The sequence below is a fragment of the Spermophilus citellus genome (assembly GCF_964194105.1).
Source record: "Spermophilus citellus genome assembly, chromosome: 5".
In the NCBI taxonomy this organism is placed as follows: domain Eukaryota; kingdom Metazoa; phylum Chordata; class Mammalia; order Rodentia; family Sciuridae; genus Spermophilus; species Spermophilus citellus.
In genome coordinates, this window is record NC_138186.1 from 86,385,641 (window position 1) to 86,408,941 (window position 23,301).

General features: G+C 32.1%; 1 protein-coding gene across 10 annotated transcripts in view; it reads left to right on the top strand.

The window, feature by feature from the left end:
* MYO6 (myosin VI) overlaps positions 1-23,301 on the top strand; it is a 156,508-nt gene that overhangs the window by 92,616 nt on the left and 40,591 nt on the right. For 7 of the 10 annotated variants that reach the window (XM_081294322.1, XM_081294323.1, XM_081294321.1 and 4 more), the window contains 10 exons: positions 2,294-2,474; positions 6,601-6,745; positions 8,969-9,126; positions 10,813-10,904; positions 12,852-12,924; positions 14,871-14,998; positions 16,640-16,735; positions 16,991-17,164; positions 20,916-20,954; positions 22,526-22,619. In XM_081294322.1, the coding sequence (XP_081150448.1) occupies positions 2,294-2,474; positions 6,601-6,745; positions 8,969-9,126; positions 10,813-10,904; positions 12,852-12,924; positions 14,871-14,998; positions 16,640-16,735; positions 16,991-17,164; positions 20,916-20,954; positions 22,526-22,619 (1,180 nt within the window). Of the gene's footprint in view, positions 1-2,293; positions 2,475-6,600; positions 6,746-8,968; positions 9,127-10,812; positions 10,905-12,851; positions 12,925-14,870; positions 14,999-16,639; positions 16,736-16,990; positions 17,165-17,490; positions 17,584-20,915; positions 20,955-22,525; positions 22,620-23,301 lie in introns of those variants that run through there. The other 3 variants (XR_014021960.1, XR_014021961.1, XM_081294320.1) reach the window with 3 other exon arrangements.

Below are 23,301 nucleotides of genomic sequence, written 5' to 3' on the forward strand. Positions count from 1 at the left end.
GGGCTGGGGATGTAGCTCAGTGGTTAAGTGTTCCTGGTACCTAAATAAATAAATAAACAAAGTTTTGTATATTGGCCTCTCTAAATCATTATAATATTTCTAAGAGTAATTAGCTATAATTATACCATTAAGTACTGTTTTAAAAACATTTAATCTTTAATCTGAAGACCTATAAATTTTAATAGGCAGTGTTTAAGTAATAAATGGTATTATGTTGTGTCTATACAAGGGGCTTACATTAGGAAAGTTAAGTTAGGATTAGTTATAAGTTCTAGTTTATATTGCCTTTACTGATTTTATTAAAACATTTATATTGAGTATTTAAATAGTTTTTATTATCATCAATTTCTAATTCTTGTATAAACTAGATATTTTGACGTCTTTCAAACTGGGTTAGATGAAATATATCTTAAATATATATTCATATTAAATATCAGAAAACAAAATTACCCTTATTTCAAATTCAAAATAGATGAGTCTACAGTTAATTTTTTATTAATTTGACATTTTATATATCATTTTAGATAGATGTCTGAATTATAAGTCATGAACTTTATGTTTTATCCATGATTGGACTTTAAAGAAGTAAGATTGTATTTATAATGGTATCTTTGTCTTGTTAAGATTATATTTTTATAAAAATATTGCCAAAATATTGTAGTTGTAGGATGCTTCAGCTGTCCTAAAGGAAGAAAATATTTATTTATTTTCAAAGATATGGTCTTTGTCACAGAATAAACTGAAAGAAAACTGGTGTTTACACTTCAAAGAGTATCATGTATTCTCCAAAGATAAAAATGTACTCACTTTTAGATGAATATAGTTTTTCAGGAATCTTACTTATATTATTTAAAGGGAGGGAGGGTGAGATAAAATGTGTGTGTATAATATACAAAGGTGAACAATGGATTAATATGTTTAAATTGCTTTTTATGTCTTCTTTATCAGGAGGATGAGGTGATCATTTTGACTAAACCCTTTGTCTTATTCCATTTGAATGTCTTTCAGCTGTGTGTAATTTCTAGGAAAATGCAGTATTTTTAGTCTGCCCTATAGCAAATATGTTTATTAACATTTGATTAGAAACAGTTTTTAAATGAAGCAAGCATTGAATTGCAAGACTAAAAATTCTGCATGATGTGTTTTCTGTTAATTTTTTGCTGCATGTGATTGTTGTCTTTGCTTCTTTTTAAGAGTAAAATGGAATTTCATTTTCTAGATATTTTCCAGAAATTTCACAAATAATTGAACGTTTAAAAAACTTTTGTGGAAAGACAAACTGCTGAAAAGCAGTTGTTTACTTGGAGAAAAATACACCTCCTGGAGCCATCTTTTAATGCCATTAATTCTAATATTATTCTTCCTTATTTTAACTTCTTAATTCTCTGTTCTGGAAAATTCCTAGACCAGTTTTTCTTTGTCCAGTTACTGTTATGTTTTTCCTAGCTTCTGCAGGCCTTACTTTCTTCATCCCTTTTTCTGAGCTTGTTGTAGGTTCTAACAAATTGAATACTTTGGATACAAATTCCTTTAGGAGAGAAAACAAATTTTCTTTTCTTTTTTTTTCTGAAATGTTTTTAGTCATTGCATAAATTTCTAGAGTAAGCATAATGCTTTAATACACTGTACCTTGTGTATATACAGAAAGGTTAAAAAAATACTTCTAAAGCCATGTATCACTCTGTCCAAGATATTTGCTTCTGTTTAACTTTAGTGAATTGATGGTAATTAACCTAAAGTAGTGTCATGCTAATTGTCAGGGTTACATATTGCAACTTTTTACCTTTTTTTGCTTATTTGTTTTTAATTGAAAAAAAGCTGTGTATATTTGTAAAACACATTGGGGTGCAATGTAATGTTTGGATATTGTATACATTGTGGAATAATGAGATCAAACTAACATATCCATTACTACCTTAATTCTTTTTGACCTAAAGATTTTGATTAATTTCAACCACATATATTCCCTTCTTCTTTATTGAATTTATCTTTATCTAATATCCTAGAATTATAATACTTTAGAATTGAAATTATAATTATAAAACATTTCTTTTTTAAATTGAAATTATTATTGAAATAATTGTAGTTTACATGTAGTTGGAAGAAAGAGTGAAGATATTTATATACACTTTACCTAGTTATTCAATTTTTATAAGTGTTAGAATGCTTAAGTTTTTTCATTGACTAATTTTATTTTTGCATGACATATGTTGCATTAATAGACTTGGTTTTATAGTTTTGGTTTACTTAAAAAATGTGAAGATTAGTTAATTATTAATTTCTTGTTTTGTAGTATCTTAAGGCAGGTTCCTTGAAAGATCCTCTCTTAGATGACCACGGAGATTTTATTAGAATGTGCACTGCCATGAAAAAAATTGGTTTGGATGATGAAGAAAAGCTTGATCTGTTCCGAGTAGTCGCGGGTGTCCTGCATCTTGGAAACATTGACTTTGAGGACACTGGCAGCACTTCAGGTTTTTTTTTTTTTTTTCTTAAGGGCATAAAATTAGATTGACTTACTCTTATTTTTTGGTCATATGAAAAATCATTCTAAATGTTTAGGTGCATGTTTTTTGAATTTTCTAGAATGTAATGTGTTACATGGTGAACCTGACAAATGAGCGATGCTTCATTATGAGCTTTGTTTTGAATAAATTAACAACTGAGTACTAGGGTCATAGTTAAAAATTTTAACTAATGGTACTTTTTTTTTCCCCTCCTATATCTGGGATTGAACTCAGGGGCACTCCCCTGAGCCACATCCCAAGCCCTAATTTGTTTTATTTAGAGACTTGGTTTCACTGAGTTGCTTAGTGCCTTGCTTTTGCTGTGGCTGGTTTGAGATCCTCCTGCCTCAGCCTTCCCAGCCACTGGGATTACAGGCATGCGTCACCGCTCCTGGATAATGGTACATTTTTAACAACAGATTAATTCTCTATCCTCTATTAAAGTATTTTTGAAATTTTTCTGGTTCATTGATCTAAACTTGGATAAGTTAATCAGGGCAGTTTAACACTATATACCTTATTTATGAGAAACAAAAATAAACTAAAATTTTCATTCTTATGAAGATTGAAGTATATCTAAATAGTTAACATTCAGCTGGGCTTGGTGGTGCACACCTGTAATCCCAGAGCTTTTGGAAGCTGATGAAGGAGGACTGCAAGTTCAAAGCCAGAATCAGCAATTTAGCAAGGCCCTAAGCAAGTCAGCGAGACCCTGTCTCTAAAGAAAATACAAAAAAGGGTCGGGGATCCCAGTTTGAAAAAAAAAAAAGTAACATTTAACTCTAGTGTTGCAGTCTGTATATAGCATAAATAGTGAAACTTTACTTAGTTCTAAATGTGATCCCTGAATATAGGATTGGCAAACTGTTACCTATGGGCCAAATCTGGCTCGCCACCTATTTTTATAAATAAAACATTATTGGAACATAATCACACCCATGCATCTGTGTATTGTCTATGCCAGTTTTCATTTGCAGTAGCAGAGCTGAATAGTTCAGACTGATGTCCTGGAAAACCTAAAATATTTACTATCTGGCTTAGGAAAAAAGATTAGAGCAAAAGATTGTTGACCTTTGCATTAATACATTGTTTTAGAATCTTATACAGAAATTAGTTAAGAAGAACTGAAAGCGCTATTTAATATAGCAGTCAATAACATGGGCTTTTGTGTCAGATCCCTGGGGTTCTGTGAACCTTGGTTTCTTCATTTACAAAATGAAATAATCCATAAGAAGTTCTTTTAAAGTACAGTATCTGTATGTAACAAGGAAAGGGGGCACAAGAGGAAGGAAAAAAATAAAAAGTATCAGAGCTGGGGTGTACCTCAGTGGTAGGGTGCTTGTCTAGCATTTTCAAGGTCCTAGGTTCGGTCTCCAGTACCACACACACACACACACACACACACACACACACAAAAGTACCCTATGCAAGATACTTTCTTTCACATCTTATATTTCATCATAATCATAGTTAAAACATCAAAAAATAATGAGGTGAGAGATATTATCTCCATTTTATAGATGAGGAGCCTGCGCAAAAGTGAGATAATACACATGGTTATTAATAAGTTTTAGCCGGGAGAACCTGTTCTATCCATGTCTGACTAGCTCAGAAGCCTGTAATAATTGTCCTTCATTGCCTCCAGGCTACTAAACCTTATGATCTGTGAATGAGTATACTAAAATAGACAATGACTTTCAGATTTAATGTCCTGTGATGCTGTGAAATCAATAATGTGAGATTCAACATAGCATAGAGAAGCTCACATGCTCTTGAATCAGACAGCTTTACCTTGTACTATCTGCTGTGCATGACCTTGGGAGAGGAACTTAACCTTTCCATATCTTAGTTTCTTCACTGTTAAAGGGTAATAATGGTCTTCATGTTGTGAAGAGGAATAAATAAGTTAAATATTTATAAAATGATTTGAGTATTTGTGGTTGGTACATAGTAATCACTGTTAGTGAATACGTAGAATAAAAATACAGATTGCTGCCTACTTAAAATGAAATTGTAGCAATATAGATATTTTTTAGGGTACATTTAATTTCTTATTAGTTTTTTAGAGGAATTGGAAAATTTATTGTGAAAATATAATGAATGTTGTCATGTTTCATTTACTTTTTAGCAATGTTAAAGGAACATATGGGAGATTCTAAGTAACAAAGAAAGATTTTAAGTGTTAGGATAATTAGCATACACTTTGGAAATGTTATTATAAGTAATAGGTTGTATTTTCATACCTCTAATTATTGTCCTGTGGTAGAACTTGTAGATGTATATGGAGTATCATGGATGTTGCATGATCCAGTTAGTTGAAGAGCACTAATTAGTCAGAAGGGATTAAGTACATTTTTGCATTATCACTTTATTTTTTTTCTTAAAGTTCCTTCAGTTGCAGCAGAAATAAGCAGGATATAGTACAGATGGTAATAAGGCAAAGGCTCAAGAGAAAAAACTAGACTAATATAATATTAATAGCCAAGATTTTATTATATTTATCTTCATCTTTCCTATGACTCTCCATTAAATCTATGATCCAAATGATTTCTAAGTAGAAGTGGGTTTTTCCCCCCTTGATAGCTCATTTTTGGCATGTCCTAGAAACTTGGTGAAAAAAAATATTTTGAAATTATTTTATTGGAAAATTTATTTTCCAGTAAACGTGTAAGGAATTTTTTTCTATATTTTTGTTGGTGCATTATAATTACACATAATGGTGAGATTCATTCTTACATATTTATACATGCAAGTGATATAGCAATAAAATTTGGCTAATATGATTTCCCAGTACTTGGACTCTTAACTGTCATAAATATGGTTTTTGCATGATGGAAATACTTAAAATGCCTTCTGGGACTGCCTATGTTTTTTAGATTCCATATAACAAAAAAGTATTTTATTATAATAATAAACTTAAAAATGTTTGAAGAACTATTTTGGAAAGGGAGTGACATGAAAACCTTACTTTATTTTATAGTCTTTTCCTTTTTTAAAAAGTCTTTTGCATTTTTAAGATTTTTTAAAAAGTTGTTTTCTTAACCTTACATAATTCATATAGGTATATATAAAATTTTATCAATATAATAAAAGAAAAGAAATATTTAAATGAATTATTGGTTACTTTTTTGAGAATTATGTCATTTTAGTGTAGATGTACTGGACGAAGGGGTAATTCACATCCCTGGCAAGATGACACACAGTTCTATCATGTTGTTCCAAATGGTGCACAATTTAAAACTTATGAATTATTTACTTCTGGAATTTTCCATTTAATATGTTTGGATTGTGGTTTATGGCAGGTATCAAACTGTGGAAAGCAAAACTACAGATAAGGGGATCTGTTATACCATAGGCTTTTCCTGACTTAGGATCTCTTGTTCGTCTTGGAATATCTGACAAAGATGTGAAAAAGAGTTACAAATAAGCCTTGTGTATTCTATAGTTTTTATTAGTGAAGTGTAATTCTTTTTTTTTGTATTTGACTTTTTTGTTTTTTAAAAATTATTTTTAGATATATATGACAACAGAGTATATTTTGACATACATACATGGAGTATAACATTCTAATTAGGATCCCACTTTTTTTCCAAGAAAAGACAATTTTTTATTTTTTTATTCAACTATCATAATACTTCATAGGTATAAATACAATTATTTATCTTCATAGAACCACTGTGTTATCATGAAGGTAAAAACACAGACCTGTGCAACATCATAATTTCAGGGCAAAGTGCATTTTTAAAATGCAACCAAAATAAACATAAATAAGGAACTTTTTAGTTATTTTACACAATTTCCAAGCATGGAGCTCAAGGATCCCATTTTTATGGTTGAACATGATGTGGAGTTTCATTGTGGTGTATTCATATATGACCAAAGGAAAGTTATGTCGAATTCATTCTACTGTCTTTCCTATTCCAATTGCCCCTCCTTTCCCTTCATTCCACTTTGTCTAATCCAGTGAACTTCTATCTCATCCTCCATTGTGTTAGCGTCCTCATATGAGAGAGAACATAGTAAAGTGTAATTCTGAGAAATGGGTTTTGAAAATTTGGATTAGATAATGTTTATGAATTTTAAATTTCATTAGGTGGTTGTAATCTGAAGAATAAATCTACTCAGTCATTGGAATATTGTGCTGAACTACTGGGTTTGGACCAAGATGATCTTCGTGTAAGTTTAACCACAAGAGTTATGTTAACGACAGCAGGGGGCACCAAAGGAACAGTTATAAAGTAAGTCCCTTAATTGCGCTGCAAAATTCCTGTTTTGCATTTTCTCAAGGAGATGTATATACGTTTTGAAAATAAAGATTTAAGATTGATCTTTATGTATCATTCATTCTTTTCATTTTAATGTTCTCAAAGATATACTTGGTAGATCAAAAATCTGTGCATCTTACTGCAGTAATCCATCATATAAATAAATGGGGATTTGCATAACTCTTAGAAATTGTTCCTTTTAGATATTCTGCATGGCACATATTTGAAATTCATAAGGTAAGAGAGATTTACTTGCGAACAACTACAAAAATGTGAATTGATTATTTAAATCAATATCTGACTGTTTGGGGTAACAGATCATTTTACTTAACAAGTGATTGCCCGTGCAAATATTGTATACTAAAACTTCCACTAAGATGAACTTACTTTAGCAAAATATGCAGCAAGTGCAACCTCTCCTTACTGAGGAGTCTTCATTTAGAGGAAATTACAAGATAACAAGGGCCTAGCCAAGATTTTTCAAATCAGTAATCAAGAACTTGTAGATTGTGCCTAGATATGTGTATAGTTTGGCTCAATAGCCTATACTTTATGCATTTTGATTTTAATCTATGCAATAATATTTATATTTAGGCTTAGCATTGTGTGTTACTATACGAACTCCTAAGTAGTAGGGACTACAGGCGTGTGTTACTCTACCTGACTAAAAGAACATACAGAAAGGTATTTTATCTGCTTAAAAATTTACTACCTCTTACATGTTTGGAAATAGAAGCAAGATATGCTTAGCCTAATCTTTTTTTTTTTTTTGCTAAACTAATTCTAAATTATTTGTACTACAAAGAAAAGCTCTGTAAGAAATTTGTATAGCATTGTCCTAAAGTTCCTTAATTTCTTGTTTTTTTTAAAATTTATTTTAGTTGTAGATGGACATAATACCTTTATTTTTTTTTAAATTTATTTTTTTATGTGGTACTGAGGATTGAACCCATTGCCTCACACATGCTAGGCAAGTGCTCTACCACTGAGCTACAACCCCAGCCCCAATTTCTTGGTTCTTTAGAGAAGAAACCAAATTCCAAGGGAAAACCCATAAAGGTCATGGATTGAGTGGTTTTAAGGTACTGCTTCCTTTGTTTCCCCATTTCCACTTTGTTCCAAAGCAGTTCTTTTACATGTTTTCTCTAAAGGGTATTCACATAAACATCAGTTCAAGAAATGTCCCATGGCAGACAGTGAACTCAAGTGACTTATTTCAGAAAAAGTTGGGCTTGGTGACATGTACCTGTAATCCTAGCTATTCAGGAAGCTGAGGTAGGAGGATTTCAAGTTTGAGGGCAGACTTGGCAGTTTTGCCTGACATAGTCTCAAAATAAAATAGGATGGGGATGTAGTTCAGTGGTAGAGTACTTGCCTACTTGCCTAACATTTATGAGACCCTAGTTTTAGTACCTAGCACTATCACTGTGTGTGTGTGTGCATGCATGTTGGGGTGGGGAGAATGGGACTCTTGCAGGAATGTTAAGTATAAAAAAACACTATTTAGAGGGAATTCAAATATCAGGTTTATTCAAATGATTTTTAAAGTAACTTGGAAATTTTATCTTATTTTTCTTTTTTGTACTCTCATAGTGACACATGCTTATCATTGTGATAGCATTTAGTGTGGTGTTAGGAAATTCTCCTTTATGCCAGTCTCTCTTCATCAAAATGTAATTTCTTAAGAACATAGGTCGTGTATCTGTATGTGTAACATCTAATACTGTTGTATCATATGTAGTTACTAATATGGTAGAGTTGGACAGTTCAAATTTTAAGGAGTAACTAAATGTTTTTCTTGAACAAGGTAAATAAATTACCAGACTTCAAAGTTATTCTGAATTAAACAGTTTCTTTCACATTTAATAAAGTCAAAAGGAAGATTATTCCTCTGAGTAATTTTTACCTACTCATCATGTAAAGTGAAATGTAAATTAAAGTTAAAATGATTTTTCAAGCCTGAAGTTTTTTTTAATCAGTAGGAGATTTTTAAATCTAATTTTAGATGGTTCCTTTAGTTCTTTTTTTACAGCTCTCTCTCTAGCCCTGTTTATCTGTGCCTATTCACATATGACCCTTGGTAACTGTTTGTTCTTCACAGTGAATATGTTCAGGTACATTTAACTTTGGGTATTTGGTATTTTTTCACACTGTGTTCCCATAAGGAATTTTCATTGATATAGTCTTCTTTTGCAGGGTCCCCTTGAAAGTGGAACAAGCAAACAATGCTCGTGATGCCCTGGCAAAGACTGTCTATAGCCATCTTTTTGATCATGTGGTAAACAGAGTTAATCAGTGTTTTCCTTTTGAAACTTCATCCTATTTTATTGGAGTTCTAGATATTGCTGGTTTTGGTAAGTACAATTCTTTTGTGAGTTTATTTTTGTTTGATATTTCTTTGCACATATAAGAATATATATATTTTAAAAAGCCTTTATCTCCTGTAATACCTTTTATTTGATATATTTTCAATTGTATGTTCAAACTTGCATTTTATAATATGATTTGTGTAGAAAGTTGATAGTTTTTTAAAAAGGGAAAGATTCTTTAAGTCTTTTTTTTTTTTTTTAAAGAGAGAGTGAGAGGGACAGAGAGAGAGAGAATTTTAATATTTATTTATTTTTTCTTAGTTCTCGGCGGACACAACATCTTTGTTGGTATGTGGTGCTGAGGATTGAACCCGGGCCGCACGCATGCCAGGCGAGCGCGCTACCGCTTGAGCCACATCCCCAGCCCAGATTCTTTAAGTCTTAAGGACAAAATTAAAACATGTTGATTAAAACCACCATAGTTTAGGGGCTGGGGTTGTGGCTCAGTAGTAGAGCGCTCGCCTAGCATATGTGAGGCGCTGGGTTCAATCTTCAGCACCACATAAAAATAAATAAATAAAATAAAGGTATTGTATTCAACTACAACTGAAAACAAAATATATATAGTTTAAATGTTCTCTGCTTAAATGAATACATCTGAAATAAAGGTGAAAATCAGTGCTGCAAATTCAGATAATGTGACTAATGTAGATAATAAAGTCACTAAAACCATGGTTGAACATGTAGAGCTGGGTAAATGTTCACCTAAGATATATAGGTTAACCTCATAATTGTAAGAATTCATTGCTAGTGTTAATTGTCAACAAATAACTATTTCTAGTTCATATTCCATCAAATGAATAAGATAACAAATTATTGTAAATCACTGTGGAATGGTTCAACCAGAAATTAAATGGGTTACTGAATACAATCTGAACACTGCTGTGTTCTGAATGACTATGTTATTAAAATCTTGAAGTAAATCTGATGGGTTTTGTACTGGGCTTTATTGATATCAGGTGTTTCTTCTGGCTTGCGGGATTGGTATGTTTCTCTTTGTGATTTGTTTGCCTTTGCCAACAGAAGATAAGTATTTACATTTTGAGAGGCTCAGAGTTTTGCTTTTGTTTTTATGTGATGTAATAGGTATTTTAAAATTTATAATGAAATACTACCTTTTGTTCAAAGATAGATAACCCCCCATCACTGACTTCTTAAGATTTCACAATCTTTATACATTTGTTTGTATACTAGTCTATATCAGTTTTAGCATAATACACACATACAGAGATTCATAAAATTTTAGAACCCTGTAGATCTTAGATATTATGTAATATAATTTCAGAAGTGAATCAGTATTTATGGTATTTTTGATAATTGTAATTTTGTAGATAAATTTTTTATGTCATTTTGGGCTTTGAATTGCTTAAGTACTCATGCTTTAAAAATTATGTTACAAATGGCTTACATTTTGTTATTATACTATATAATTTATTTCACCTGCTAAACAGTTTTTTGTCCAATTAGAGAAAGGTATTTTTATTTCTCAATTATAGTGTCTAATACAATTTATCTTAAAATAAGAAGACTTGGGGAGTATAAAACAATTGAATATATTTTTAAAGCCCAATTTTAAATTGATCTGTTGATACAATAATGTTTTATTTTATGGGATAAATTTATATGAAGTTGAATTGATGATGATTCTTTGTGCTGGCTCTTAATTTTCAGAGTACTTTGAACACAACAGTTTTGAGCAATTTTGCATCAACTATTGTAATGAAAAACTTCAACAATTTTTTAATGAAAGGATTCTGAAGGAGGTAATAATTTTTACAATTTAAAATCCAAATTAAGCTATTTTAAATTTCAAGGAAGAGAGACATGCCATAGTTCCCCAATTGCTGGAGTATAATGAAAGGGTGGTCCAGGAATCAGGGAAGCCCAGCAGATGTTATGGTTCAGCCAAAGTTTAGGGACTGGTAAAAAATGAATTGGTACTTCCTCAGAAGTTGTGCTTTTTTTGTTTTCCTTCTCTTTTCTGATTATGATTGTCTTTAATTCTTTCACTGCTGTACAACCTTCTTCTCTCATCTCTGAACATGGCCTTTCTTGCCCTTTTCCCCAAGCTTTGGGTTACTCTATTGCCCACTCTGTAGGGAGTGGCAAAGGTACCGGGTCAGTAGATACCATATATCCATTTGCCTCTGGACAATACTTTTCTTGCCATGTTAATTTGTGGACTGCCAGTTGCTTGTGAATATCCTGCCTTTGGTTGGCCACAATCTCTGGTCCAGTAAGGAACTTCTTGCCATTGCTTATAGTAAATAACTGTGGGCATACCACACATAGCTAGGGAGTTTCTTTATAATTCTTTAGTGTGCAGTAAAAATAAAAGTAGCTTTGGAATAGTTGAATTGTGATTAGGTTCATTATTTTTTCCTTTAAATCTGAATTCTATAATATTTTTTACCAAAACCCTTGACATTCCTTCCTTTGTACTATTAGAGATATGTTTTTCTGAAAAAAGATAAAGGGACTGATAGGTCATCTAGTCCAGTTTTTTATTTTACAGATGAAGAAACCAATTCCCAGAGCATGTTTGTAACTTCTGCCTCCTTTCCTGGCTGCTGGCCCACAAACCTTTAGTTTCTTTATATTAACACTTATATTTTCTGAGTTCCGTCCTCTACTGTATTTGGGCTGAAGTGTGCAGAATTTTATTTCCTAACTATTTATTTCCTATTCCTATCCCATCTGTCTTTTCCCACAATTTTATTGTGTTTTTGTCTCTGTGGGATTTCATTCCACACATTCCAGCTTTTGTATGGGTTACTTATATGTTGTAGTTAAACCAATTTTGACCATAAACAGACAGATGAAACAGGTAAGATAGTTCTGAAAACGTTTTACCCAACTAAATTAGTTTTTCCAATACCATGTGAAATTTTATGTGCATGAATCTCATTTAATATACACTAATCCTTCTTTCTACACCACCCAGCAAGAATCTTTATCTAGAAATAGGAACTCTTTTAAAGAGGAGACACTGTCTTGATTTATATTTACTTTCATAATAATCCTCTAAATATAAATGTCAATTTCAAATTCAGATTGGGTTCAAGTGAAGAGTGCCCTCCAGAATGTCAGAAAGCATTTCTAGTATAACTCATGAATGGAAATATTTAAATTGATGAGAAAATGTTAGAACATACAAACTTAAACTTATTGAGTAGCATACCCATCTAATAAAATCCTTTAAATTTTCTTTTCAAAAAGTTACTAAATTTATATCTAGGAATTCAATTTTTATTTGTACATTATTCTTCCAAATTTTGTTTCTTTTCTACCTTGTATAATATTCCTGTATAGGTACTTATAATTCATTTCCAGTTAATTATTATTACCTTTAATGTCTGTCTGCAAATATTTAAAATTTATTTTGTCTTAGCTGGGTGTTATGGTGCATGCCTGTGATCACAGTTGCTCAGGAGACTGGGGCAGGAGAATCACGAGTTCAAAGCCAGCCTCTCCAGCTTAGTGAGACCCTGTCTCAAAATAAATTAAAAGGGTTTGGAATATAGCTCAGTAGTAGAGTACATCCCTCCCTGCCAGAAAATTTTCTATCTTTGGAAAACCATTTAAGGTTATAATAGTTGGTTTAAACTTTTGCATTTTAATTAGTAAATGTTATGATTCGAAATGACACAGAAATTAACTACATTTCATATTGCACTTTGTTTATGTATTTATGATTATTTCATTTCTAGGAGCAAGAACTCTATCAAAAAGAAGGTTTAGGTGTTAATGAAGTACATTATGTGGATAATCAGGACTGTATAGGTATGTATTTTTTATTCTATTTTTGGGAAATGTGTGACAGTATAGCAAGTGCATTTGCTAGTCACTTTTCTGTGTTCTGTGACTTATATTAGTAGCCATGGGACTTGAAACTAGTATCTGAGGGATGTTTACCTTTTTTATTTAAATTTTTTTAGTTATACATGGGCACAATATCTTTATTTTGTTTATTTATTTTTATGTGGTGCTGAGGATCGAACCCAGGGTCTCATATGTGCAATGCGAGCACTCTACCACTGAGCCACAAACCCCAGCCCCAGGCGTGTTTACTTAAAAAAAAAAATATATATATATATATGTATATATATATTTACTTGTCAGTGGACCTTTTTAAAATTTTATTTATTTTTTTGTAATTGTAGATGGATAGCATGCCTTTATTTTATTTCTTTATTTTTATGTGGTATTAAGGATCAAACCTAGCACCTCATATATACTAGGCAAGTGCTCTACCACTGAACTATAGCCCCAGCCTCTTGATGGACCTTTATTTTATTTATTTATTTATTTGAGGTTCTGAGAATCGGACCTAGTGACTCACACATGCTAGGCAAGTGATCTACCACTGAATTAGAACCCTATCCTGGAAGTTTACTTTCTTAATACTGCTTAAAATTTATTTTTCCTATCAAGACATCAGATTCAGCTTTGTTGAAACTTTTTCTAAAAGCTCTTCTATTTATTGTGTTTTTACTTAAAAAGCCTAAAGTGTGAACCAGTTTGGAGGAGACTCAGTTCCTCAGGCAGCAAAGGGATTTATTGTCTCTCATGACAAATTCCATAATTAGGCTAGGCTCCAGGTGAAGATTGTCAGAGATTCCCTTAGTTCTATTCTCCTCTGTGCACCATCTCAGAGGTTGCACGTTGGCTTTAGAAATTCCATGTGTCACATCCACAGAATACTGTGTGGCAGAAGGGTCTCTGTTTTCCTTGCCTTTTTTCTTTTTTAGCAATAAAGAAACCTTCCCTTCTAATCCCCCAGCTAGCTTTTAGTTCTCCTTTTTTTCTACCCCATCTCTAAAATCAGCTGTTTGCAAGGGGTCTTTTGACAGTCTGGTCAATAACTCATGTCTAGGCTTGGACAACATAGAATAATAATGATGATGATACTTTTTATATTTATATTAAATTATATTAGTCATATATATTAAGAAGTTGCACATGCTCCCTCGTGTCTACTCAGAATACCCCTCTCTTTTCTCATCTCTGTGCCTTTGACTGGGTGGTTTGCTATCTGCCTGGAATTCATCCCCTTCTGAATCTTTCAGCCCACCTCTGCCTCCTTCTACATCTATCAGAATACTCTCATTATAACATGTCCCTCCTTTACAACTGTTAATTACCCAAGAAGCATTATGTTCTGATCAAGGCAGTTAGAATCTTAATTTCTCTTCCTGTGTCTTGGAGCTCTGTCCCATTTAACAGTTTTTATATACTCTACTCAGGTATAATGTAGGAGATTACATTTTATAGTTATTTTGGACAGACAGAAAATTCAAACAGCATGAAGGAAAGGAGCATAAAAATGTGCTGTTCCTGAAAAGTTTTGCTTGAAAGCATTAAAATCAGTTTCTAAAACTAGTATTGAAAGCTCTGCATGCAAAAGCTTCTGTAGTTTTATTTAATTTTGAAAAGGGGAAAATTTCTGGTTTCTTTCCCTCTTATCCTTGTTTACAGTGGAATGGTTATTACATTTTCATTTTCTTTATTGAGTTATTTTCTAAAATCTATATTAAAAGTATGATGTGACCTTCTAACAAATGGCCAGTTTGAAATAAAAATGCATCTGCTCTCAATAGTCTTTGATAGAATACTTTCAGAATTATCTGTTTCATTGTTTCCAACCAGTCCTTGAAATTTGAAATTTTTCATGTTATCTTTAAAGTGTTGTTGTTTTTATCCTGAGTGTTTTCATTTTTTTGAAATAGATTTAATTGAAGCAAAATTAGTTGGAATACTGGATATTTTAGATGAAGAGAACCGCCTTCCCCAGCCAAGTGACCAGCACTTTACATCTGCAGTTCACCAGAAGCACAAGGACCATTTCCGACTCACTGTGAGTTTGCCATTCTTAAGTTGAGACACTGGTGGGAAAAGAAATCTTTGAAAAGGTGTACCAGATAGCAGATATTAATAGATCATTAGAATCATAAATTATGTAAGGTTTGAAGTAATTCTCTCATATCTAGCATCAGCTAGATTCAAACCAAATTATGTAAGGTTTGAAGTAACTCTCATATATACAATGTTTTATAGATGGACATTTAATTTATATATATATTTCCTGATGATATTGCTTTATATGGATCAAGAATCTCTTTTCTGGCTAGAAAGTATATACCTCGAACTTGTGATCCTCCTGCCTCAGCCTCCTGAGTTGCTGGGATTATAAGAGTGGCATCACTGTGCCCTCTTTGAGTGTTTTTGCTTGAATTATCTCACTTTGTCCTATTAGTCTATTTGTGCTACAGACAAGCAGACAAGCAGGGAGAAGTTAAGTAATACTCTCGCATACATATGAGGAAGTGTTAAGTTTGAGAGGCAGATGAGGCAGTTGGCTACAGAGCCTTCTCCCTGACTTGTTCTGGTCTGTTGCTTTATATGGAGAAAAGCCTGTGTTCTGTGAGCTCTCAGACCTTGATTAAGCCCATAAGGTTCCCACTCTCATTCTTATTTTATTTATTTATTTAATATTTATTTTTTTGTTGTAGTTGGACACAATACCTTTTTTTAAAATTTTTTAATGTGGTGCTGAGGATTGAACCCATGGCCCCACACATGCTAGGTGAGCGCTCTACTGCTGAGCCACAACCCCAGCCCTTATTTTTTATTTTTAAATGAGATTTTTTTCCCTTTACTTTAGGTTATTTTATGGGTCAGATGTGATTGTGTGTGTGAAGGTATTTTGGAAACTTGAAATGATTCAAATATGACATACCGTATTCAGATGGTACAATCTTAAAATGATTTAATTTTTTGGAAATAAGTTTGTGCTTTTTATGTAAATATGTTAGGATGTACAGTGGGAGAGTCCCTGTACTGATCTCAGGTATTTATTACCTAGCTGTATCTGGAAATCATCTGATTAAATACTATGGGCTTTGGTGGATTTTAAAAGTTCTCTGGGTGATTCTAACAAGTACCAAAGTCAAAAACCGCTGCTTTTGAAATATATAAATAGGCAGTTAACTTTATAAAATGCCAACTATGTCTTGCATGTACTTCTAATGATGGGATTTTGTTTTGTCTGTGTTTTTTTTTTATTGGTTGTTCAAAACATTACAAAGCTCATGATATATCATCTTTCATACATTTGACTCAAGTGGGTTATGAACTCCCATTTTTACCCCAAATACAAATTGCAGAATCACATCGGTTACACACTCACATTTTTACATAATGGCATATTAGTGACTGTTGTATTCTGTTACCTTTCCTATCCCCTACTATTGTCTGTGTTTTTTTGTTTTTCATTTGTTTGTAGTTTTGTCTTACACCTGTTTTTTTCCCCTAGAGATTATCACCAAAAATTTGCTAGAATTCACTAATACTCTAAGGTATATCCAGCTGCTTAGAAAGCACTATAATTGTGAAGATTCCCTTTATAATTTTAAGTATTTTATACCTCAAACATTGTGTAAAGGACACCTAAGTAATGTATTTTTCATAATTTAATAACTTATATATGTTTTTTCAGATCCCTAGGAAGTCTAAGCTGGCAGTACATAGGAATCTGAGAGATGACGAAGGCTTCATTATCAGGCACTTTGCAGGGGCAGTGTGCTATGAGACAGTGAGTATAACACTATAGTGTACAATATGATAGCTTCTAGTTGGCTATTTAAGTTTAAATAAAATTAAAAATTCAGTTCCTTAGTACATTAGTCACACTTCAGGTGCTAAATATCCATATTGACTAGTGACTATTTTGGACAGTACAGATATAGAACATTTCTTTTATCAAAGAGAGGGTTCTATTAGACAGTGATGAATTAAGGGACATTTATCATAAGATGAACTAAAACATTCTATTTGATTTGTTTTTCAGACCCAGTTTGTGGAGAAAAATAATGATGCTTTGCATATGTCTCTTGAATCTTTAATATGTGAATCCAGGGATAAGTTTATACGGGAATTATTTGAATCATCCACAAATAACAACAAAGATACAAAACAAAAAGCAGGAAAACTTAGCTTCATCAGTGTGGGAAACAAATTTAAGGTATTTGTGTTAAATAACTTGAAAGTTTTTGCTGTATTTAAAATATATTATTTTATATTCTAAAGTGGATAATTTAGATCATTGTCATAAATCCCACAAGTGAGTTTTAAGAGAACACCCTGCTTTGTTGATACTTATATGCAAAATATCAAAACATAGCCCCTAGTCATTAAATATACAGAAATGCTTAAGATTTTCTAAATGTGTTCTTTCTTGGTGCATAACATATCTGATTGCTGCTCCTAATGTTCTTGCTTCTGCATACTGTCTAGTTGACCTTCAATCCTTCTCTTTCCCATGTGTTTTCTGTTTCCTTCCTCATTCAGCAGTTTTGTTTAGCTGGAGTAGTTCAGCTCGGGATGGCTAGAGAGGACTAGTTGAGTTGAGAGAGGAAAAGCAGGCACAGCCAGGGGCTTCAGGTAAATGATCGCCTTCATGGACTCCTATTTATAGAGTGGCTGCCATGTTAAAAAGAGCCGGTTTCAAGTTAATGATGCAGTTTATAATTCATTTCAACATGTTTTCTCTCACAGTGGCATTGTGGGCATGCATCTTGTACTAAAATTTAATTAAAGCTTTTGATAACTTCTGCAAACGATAATTGCTCAGGTGTGGCAAACTCTTTAAGTTGCTTATTTAACATTAAAGAATATTTCATTTATTAATTTTGAGTCACATTTATTCTTTGAAATCTGACAAGGAATTGTCACAAGGTTTGTCTTAGAAATGGAATACTACTAATTAGTTATAAAGGTAGTAGTATAAAAATAATTCAAAAATGTATATAGTGTAAGTTTAAAGATCAAGAAACTATCATGTGTAGAACAAATAAATAGAATTAATTTCTGTTTTACACATCTCCACACAGTAAAGTTATTATATTTGAAATAAGTTATGTATTTGCCTTTTGAAATATGTACTTTAAATACTAATATGATGTAATTAGTATCATGGTACTAACTTTAGTATAAACCTCGAATCCTTTTTGGATTGAGATGGGCTCTAAATAATGATTTGAGAAAATCATATGTGTAAAACCTAGGTTTAAAAAAAATCACTTACACATAGTAAGAAAAATTAATAATATGTTTTTAGATAGCCAAATAAAAATATTTGAATTTTGTTATGTTATATTCATTAATTATAAGTTTATGTTTTACTCAGTAGGCAATATGTTTTCTCTTATTTGAATATTCTTTTATTCCTGATTGGACATTTGACAACAGATTGGTTTAAAAATAGTTTGTTAGTGGAATGTACCCATAGTTGTAGCTAGTCAGATGGCTAAGGCCAGAGTATTGCACGAACCCAGAAGTTCAAGGGTCAGACTGGACAACATAGCAAACCCCATCTCAAAAAATTTTTTAAAAAAGAGGACATTTGCTACTATAAAGTGGATAACATTCATTAAGTTTTTTCCTACTGTGGTACTGTAGTAGTTTTGCTGATAAGAACATACTTGAAATTTTAGATAACATAATTATAACCAAAAACATTCTTAAAATTCTTCTTTGCTTTAAATAATCTTTTATGTTGAGCCTTTGAAGTGACTTAAAATTGTTTATATAAGCCAGGTATGATGATGCATGCCTGCTGTAATCCCAGTGACTAGGGAGGCTGAGGCACGAGGATCAAGTTCAAAGCCAACCTCAGCAACTTAGTGAAACCCTGTCTCAAAATAAAATAAAAAGGGGGTGGGGATGTGGCTCAGTTGTTAAGTACCCCTAGGATCAATCCCTGGTACCCCCAAAAAGTATATATATAATAATTTGTATTTTTATGTTCACTGCTGAAAGCTATAACTGAGTGATAACTATAACAAAAGATTTCACATTTTTCTAAGATACCTTGACGTGAAATTTTAATGTTTCTTAATTTTGAATATAGTTGGATAGCTCATTAAATCTGAGGCATGTAAGGCAATAATACAAAATAGGCTACTACATTTAATGTAGTATTTCAGTTATCCAACATTATAGGAAACAAAAGTTTTTCATGATATTTTCAAATGATTGAAACATAACCCTTTTATTGTATTTTACAAAAAATCATTTCTTTTTGATGGAAGCATTCTAATATTATAAATATGAATATTTGTTCTAAATAAAAGATGTCCTAAATAAAATAAAATATGTTCTAAATAAAATAAAAATGAACTACGAATTGCCTAAGGCTATTTACCCATATGCTTTATGGTCCTTGACTATTGTTCTTCCATAATTGACTTTCTTTTCTCTTTTCTCAGCTGCTGTTAGTTTATTTTTCTTGTTTCTACTCTTCTCACTGCCTCCTTTATGGGGGAGAACACCATGCTTAGTTTGTGGATGAAGGAGCGTGAACTTTGTGAGAGTTGTTTTCTTTCCAGAATAGTGGCTCTCATACTTGCTTTTCAGTAATGTGAGGGTCCTGATTGATTAAGGTTGTCACAACTCTGTCAGCCAGATAAGTGGTGTATATCTTTAATCTAACGACAAATTTATTTCATTTTAATAACATAAGCCTATGGTATGTGTGGTATACTATAGCATCACAGACAGGAGAATGAAATTTGGTGTCATGCCTTTGTCATTACTAGTTCCATGATCTTGGGCAAGTTATTTGTCTTCCTAACATCAATGCTGTACCTGCAAATTGAGGCTAATAATACATCCTCAATTAGGATTGTTGTGTTTTATTCTTAATTGACTTAAATATGGCAATGCTCATGAAAAGCTTTGAGCAGTTGAACAGTTCCTTACTCATAGGAAGTATTCAGTAAAGTGTAGCTGTTAATTTTAATTATAGCCCTGATCAATATAGTATATTAAGAATTAACATTATAATTTAACTTTTCTAAGTAGTATAATAAGCATCTCAGTATAAAAATCCAGATAAAGAATTTTATGAAATTAATTTACTTTGCAGAGTAGTGAAGCAAATAAATGATTTTAAGGTACTGAGCCAGAGTAAAATAAAATTAATATTATAAAAACAGGAAAGCATAGTAATTTGTATTTATTATCAATTTTTTTTGAGAAAGTTGTCTAAGTTTTAAAAAATATTTGAAATGTGAACTGTTTTAAAACAGTAAGGAGAATTTATATAGCTAGATAAGACAATTTTGTTTATGCCAAGTGTTTCATGAAATATTTCTAATACATACCAATAATGAATATATTTTTTTAAAAAATATTTTTTAGTTATAGTTGACAATATAGCTTTATTTATTTATGTATCTATTTGTTTATTTATATGTGGTGCTGAGGATTGAACCCAGGGCGTTGCACGTGCTAGGCGAGCCCTCTACCGCTGAGCCACAACACCAACCCCAATAATGAATATTTTAAACATCCTCATTCTTAAGAGTCTATGACACAAACTACACCTAGTTTGCCATATGTTAAAACACTGAATTATTGATCTCACATTGAATGCATCCCCATATTTTCATTAACTTCCTTCATTGCCTATATAATTTTTCCTCATTTCATCCTACATGCAAATTTGTGTATTTTTAAAAAATGTTACTAATTTTCAGTCTTTTAATTATACGAGGCCTGTGTAAGTAAGTAAAGTTATTGACCTTGACATTTCATTATCCATTTTGCATGATGCTGTTAAAGAGTTTATGTGCCATCAGGTTGTTAAATTGTAATGTGTTATATGTGGATGTTATTGCATGTCATTTTATTCTAATATGGGAGAATTAATATTAACTTATGTCACTGTGTTCTCTGGTTTTTGAAATAAACTGATTTCCTTTCTTTTACAGACACAGTTAAATTTGCTTCTGGATAAACTTCGAAGTACTGTGAGTACATTTAAAAAGAAAGCAGGTTTCTTTGAATGGTCCTCTAAAACTATTATATAGTAATTATCTAAGTAAAGAATAGTAACCCTGGAATAATTAAAAATATATTTTAGGGCTGGGGTTGTGGCTCTGGGGTAGAGTGCTTCTCTCAAATATGTGGGACACTGGGTTTGATCCTCAGTAGCACACAAATAAATAAAATAAAGGTATGGGGTCCACCTACAACTAAAAAAAAAATTTATTTTAAAAATATATTTTACACCAAATTTCCTTTGTTAAAAAAATCAGTTTTTAAGATGATGATTATTCTGGTTAGGTTTTTTTCCTGAAGAGAAGTTAAATATGTATGTGAAGACAAATTTTTTTGTAAATATGTAGAACTCTTTGAGTTTTATTAAATTAAGATTAGCCTATAGTTTCAAGAAGGTGAAAAATATTTTGTAATTATGGAGTAGAATGATGAAATGATGTTTTTATTTTTAGGACTGCAAATAAGGCATTATAATTTACCCTTATTTTGTTACTCTTATAGTAACATCCTACAGACATGGCAATGTGATGTGGAAAAATATGTACATGATATTTTTATGTCCTTTTATAAAGGCAAATCTACGAGGAGTCTTTTTTTTTTTTTTTTTTTTTGCTGAAGATTGAACACAGGTTTTTGTGCATGGTAGGCAAGTGCTCTACCACTGAGGTACATCCCCAGCCCTTTTTATTTTTTATTTTGATGCAGGGTCTCACTAATTTGCCTAGGCTGGCCTCCAGCTTGCAGTCCTTCTGCTTTAGCCTCCAAGTAGCTGTAATTACATATGTGCACCAACATGCCTGGCAGGAGGCTGTTTTTTAACTATACATTTTAGGGATTTACCCTGATTTTTTAAATGAAAAATAAAAACTTGACAGAAAGATATTTAGTATATGGATTATATAAATTAAGCATGATTCCAAACAAATCTACATAACTTAACTGACTATTCTTTCTTTTCAAATACTAATGATTTTGAAAAGCCAGGCATTTATTTTGTCAGCGCTACTGTTGCTTAGCTTACTGTTAGACTTGCTTTTGGAACCATTCAGAAAATCTTTTCAATATTCTCATTGGCTGCAAGTGTTTATCTCTTAAAGATCAAGCATGTTTATAAACCAAGTCTGATGAAGAGGGTATAGAGTGCTACTCTAAAATATTACTTCTGTGATAGAAACATGTTCTAAAATTTTTCAGTGAGCATCACCTTTGATGTAATTCTTGTTTTGCAAGGTGACTACTTTGAAGAGAAGCTGCTATTTGAATGTCTAGCATGTTAGCTTCAGCACACGAAAATTTCTTTGTATACCTAATCAGTATTCTTTCTCCCTCATTCAGCATAATCTGATAACCAAATGAATGATTTTAAGCTTTTTATTTCAAGCTTTAAATGTTAATACTATGCTAAGACATTTTTTAGTTCCTTAGTGGTTATTTTAAAGTTTCATGTGTTAATATGCTTTGAAAGTTTCTGGTATTCGTAAAAATAAAAAAACAAGAAGGGTATATTGTGTTATCTCAAGTGGTGCCTTTGTTCTCCTAGGGAGCAAGCTTTATTCGTTGCATCAAACCTAATTTAAAGATGACAAGCCACCACTTTGAAGGTGCTCAAATTCTGTCTCAACTTCAATGTTCAGGTATTTCCATATATTCATAATCTGTGTCACTGTGTGTCAGTAGTCATAGCTTAAGTGCAATTTAATAGGACCAATGATTTCAAGTAATTCACCATTACCTTGGTTATTTTTAAGTGTGATAAGATTTTTATCTTATTTTCTTTGATTCTAAGAAAAGCATGGGTGGCAAATTATTTGAGTAATATTGGGTTATGGTTTATTGTGAAATAAAAGCATTTTACATAATTGTAGTAAAATTTTATAAAATCACCTTAGTAGAAAACCTGAATCTCCCTTTTGTAAGCTGCTTTCCTATTATCTTCTCAGTCCAGTAGCACTTCATTTCTCATTCCCTACGCAGCTAGAATAGGAAGTTTGTTTTGTTGTCCTTGCTTCCTCTCTACCATTTGTGAAAAAATAAAAAACAGAATGAAGCCCTTGGTTCTGTGGCCCTTTCATGCATTTGATTAATTCTATCACTTCCCATCCCTATCCCTGCACAGCTGACTTGCTACATCACAGAAGTCTCAGGCCCTGGGCTCATTTTTTTCTTTACCCCATGCCTACCCTTCATCCAATACTGGCCTTTTCCCTGAGGCATCAACCTTCTTAAGTTTTGATCCAGCTCAGTCTCCTGAAACTTTCTCAAACTCTCTTGCCTCCGTATTTTACTCTTTGTGGAGGTAGATTTAACCGTGAAATA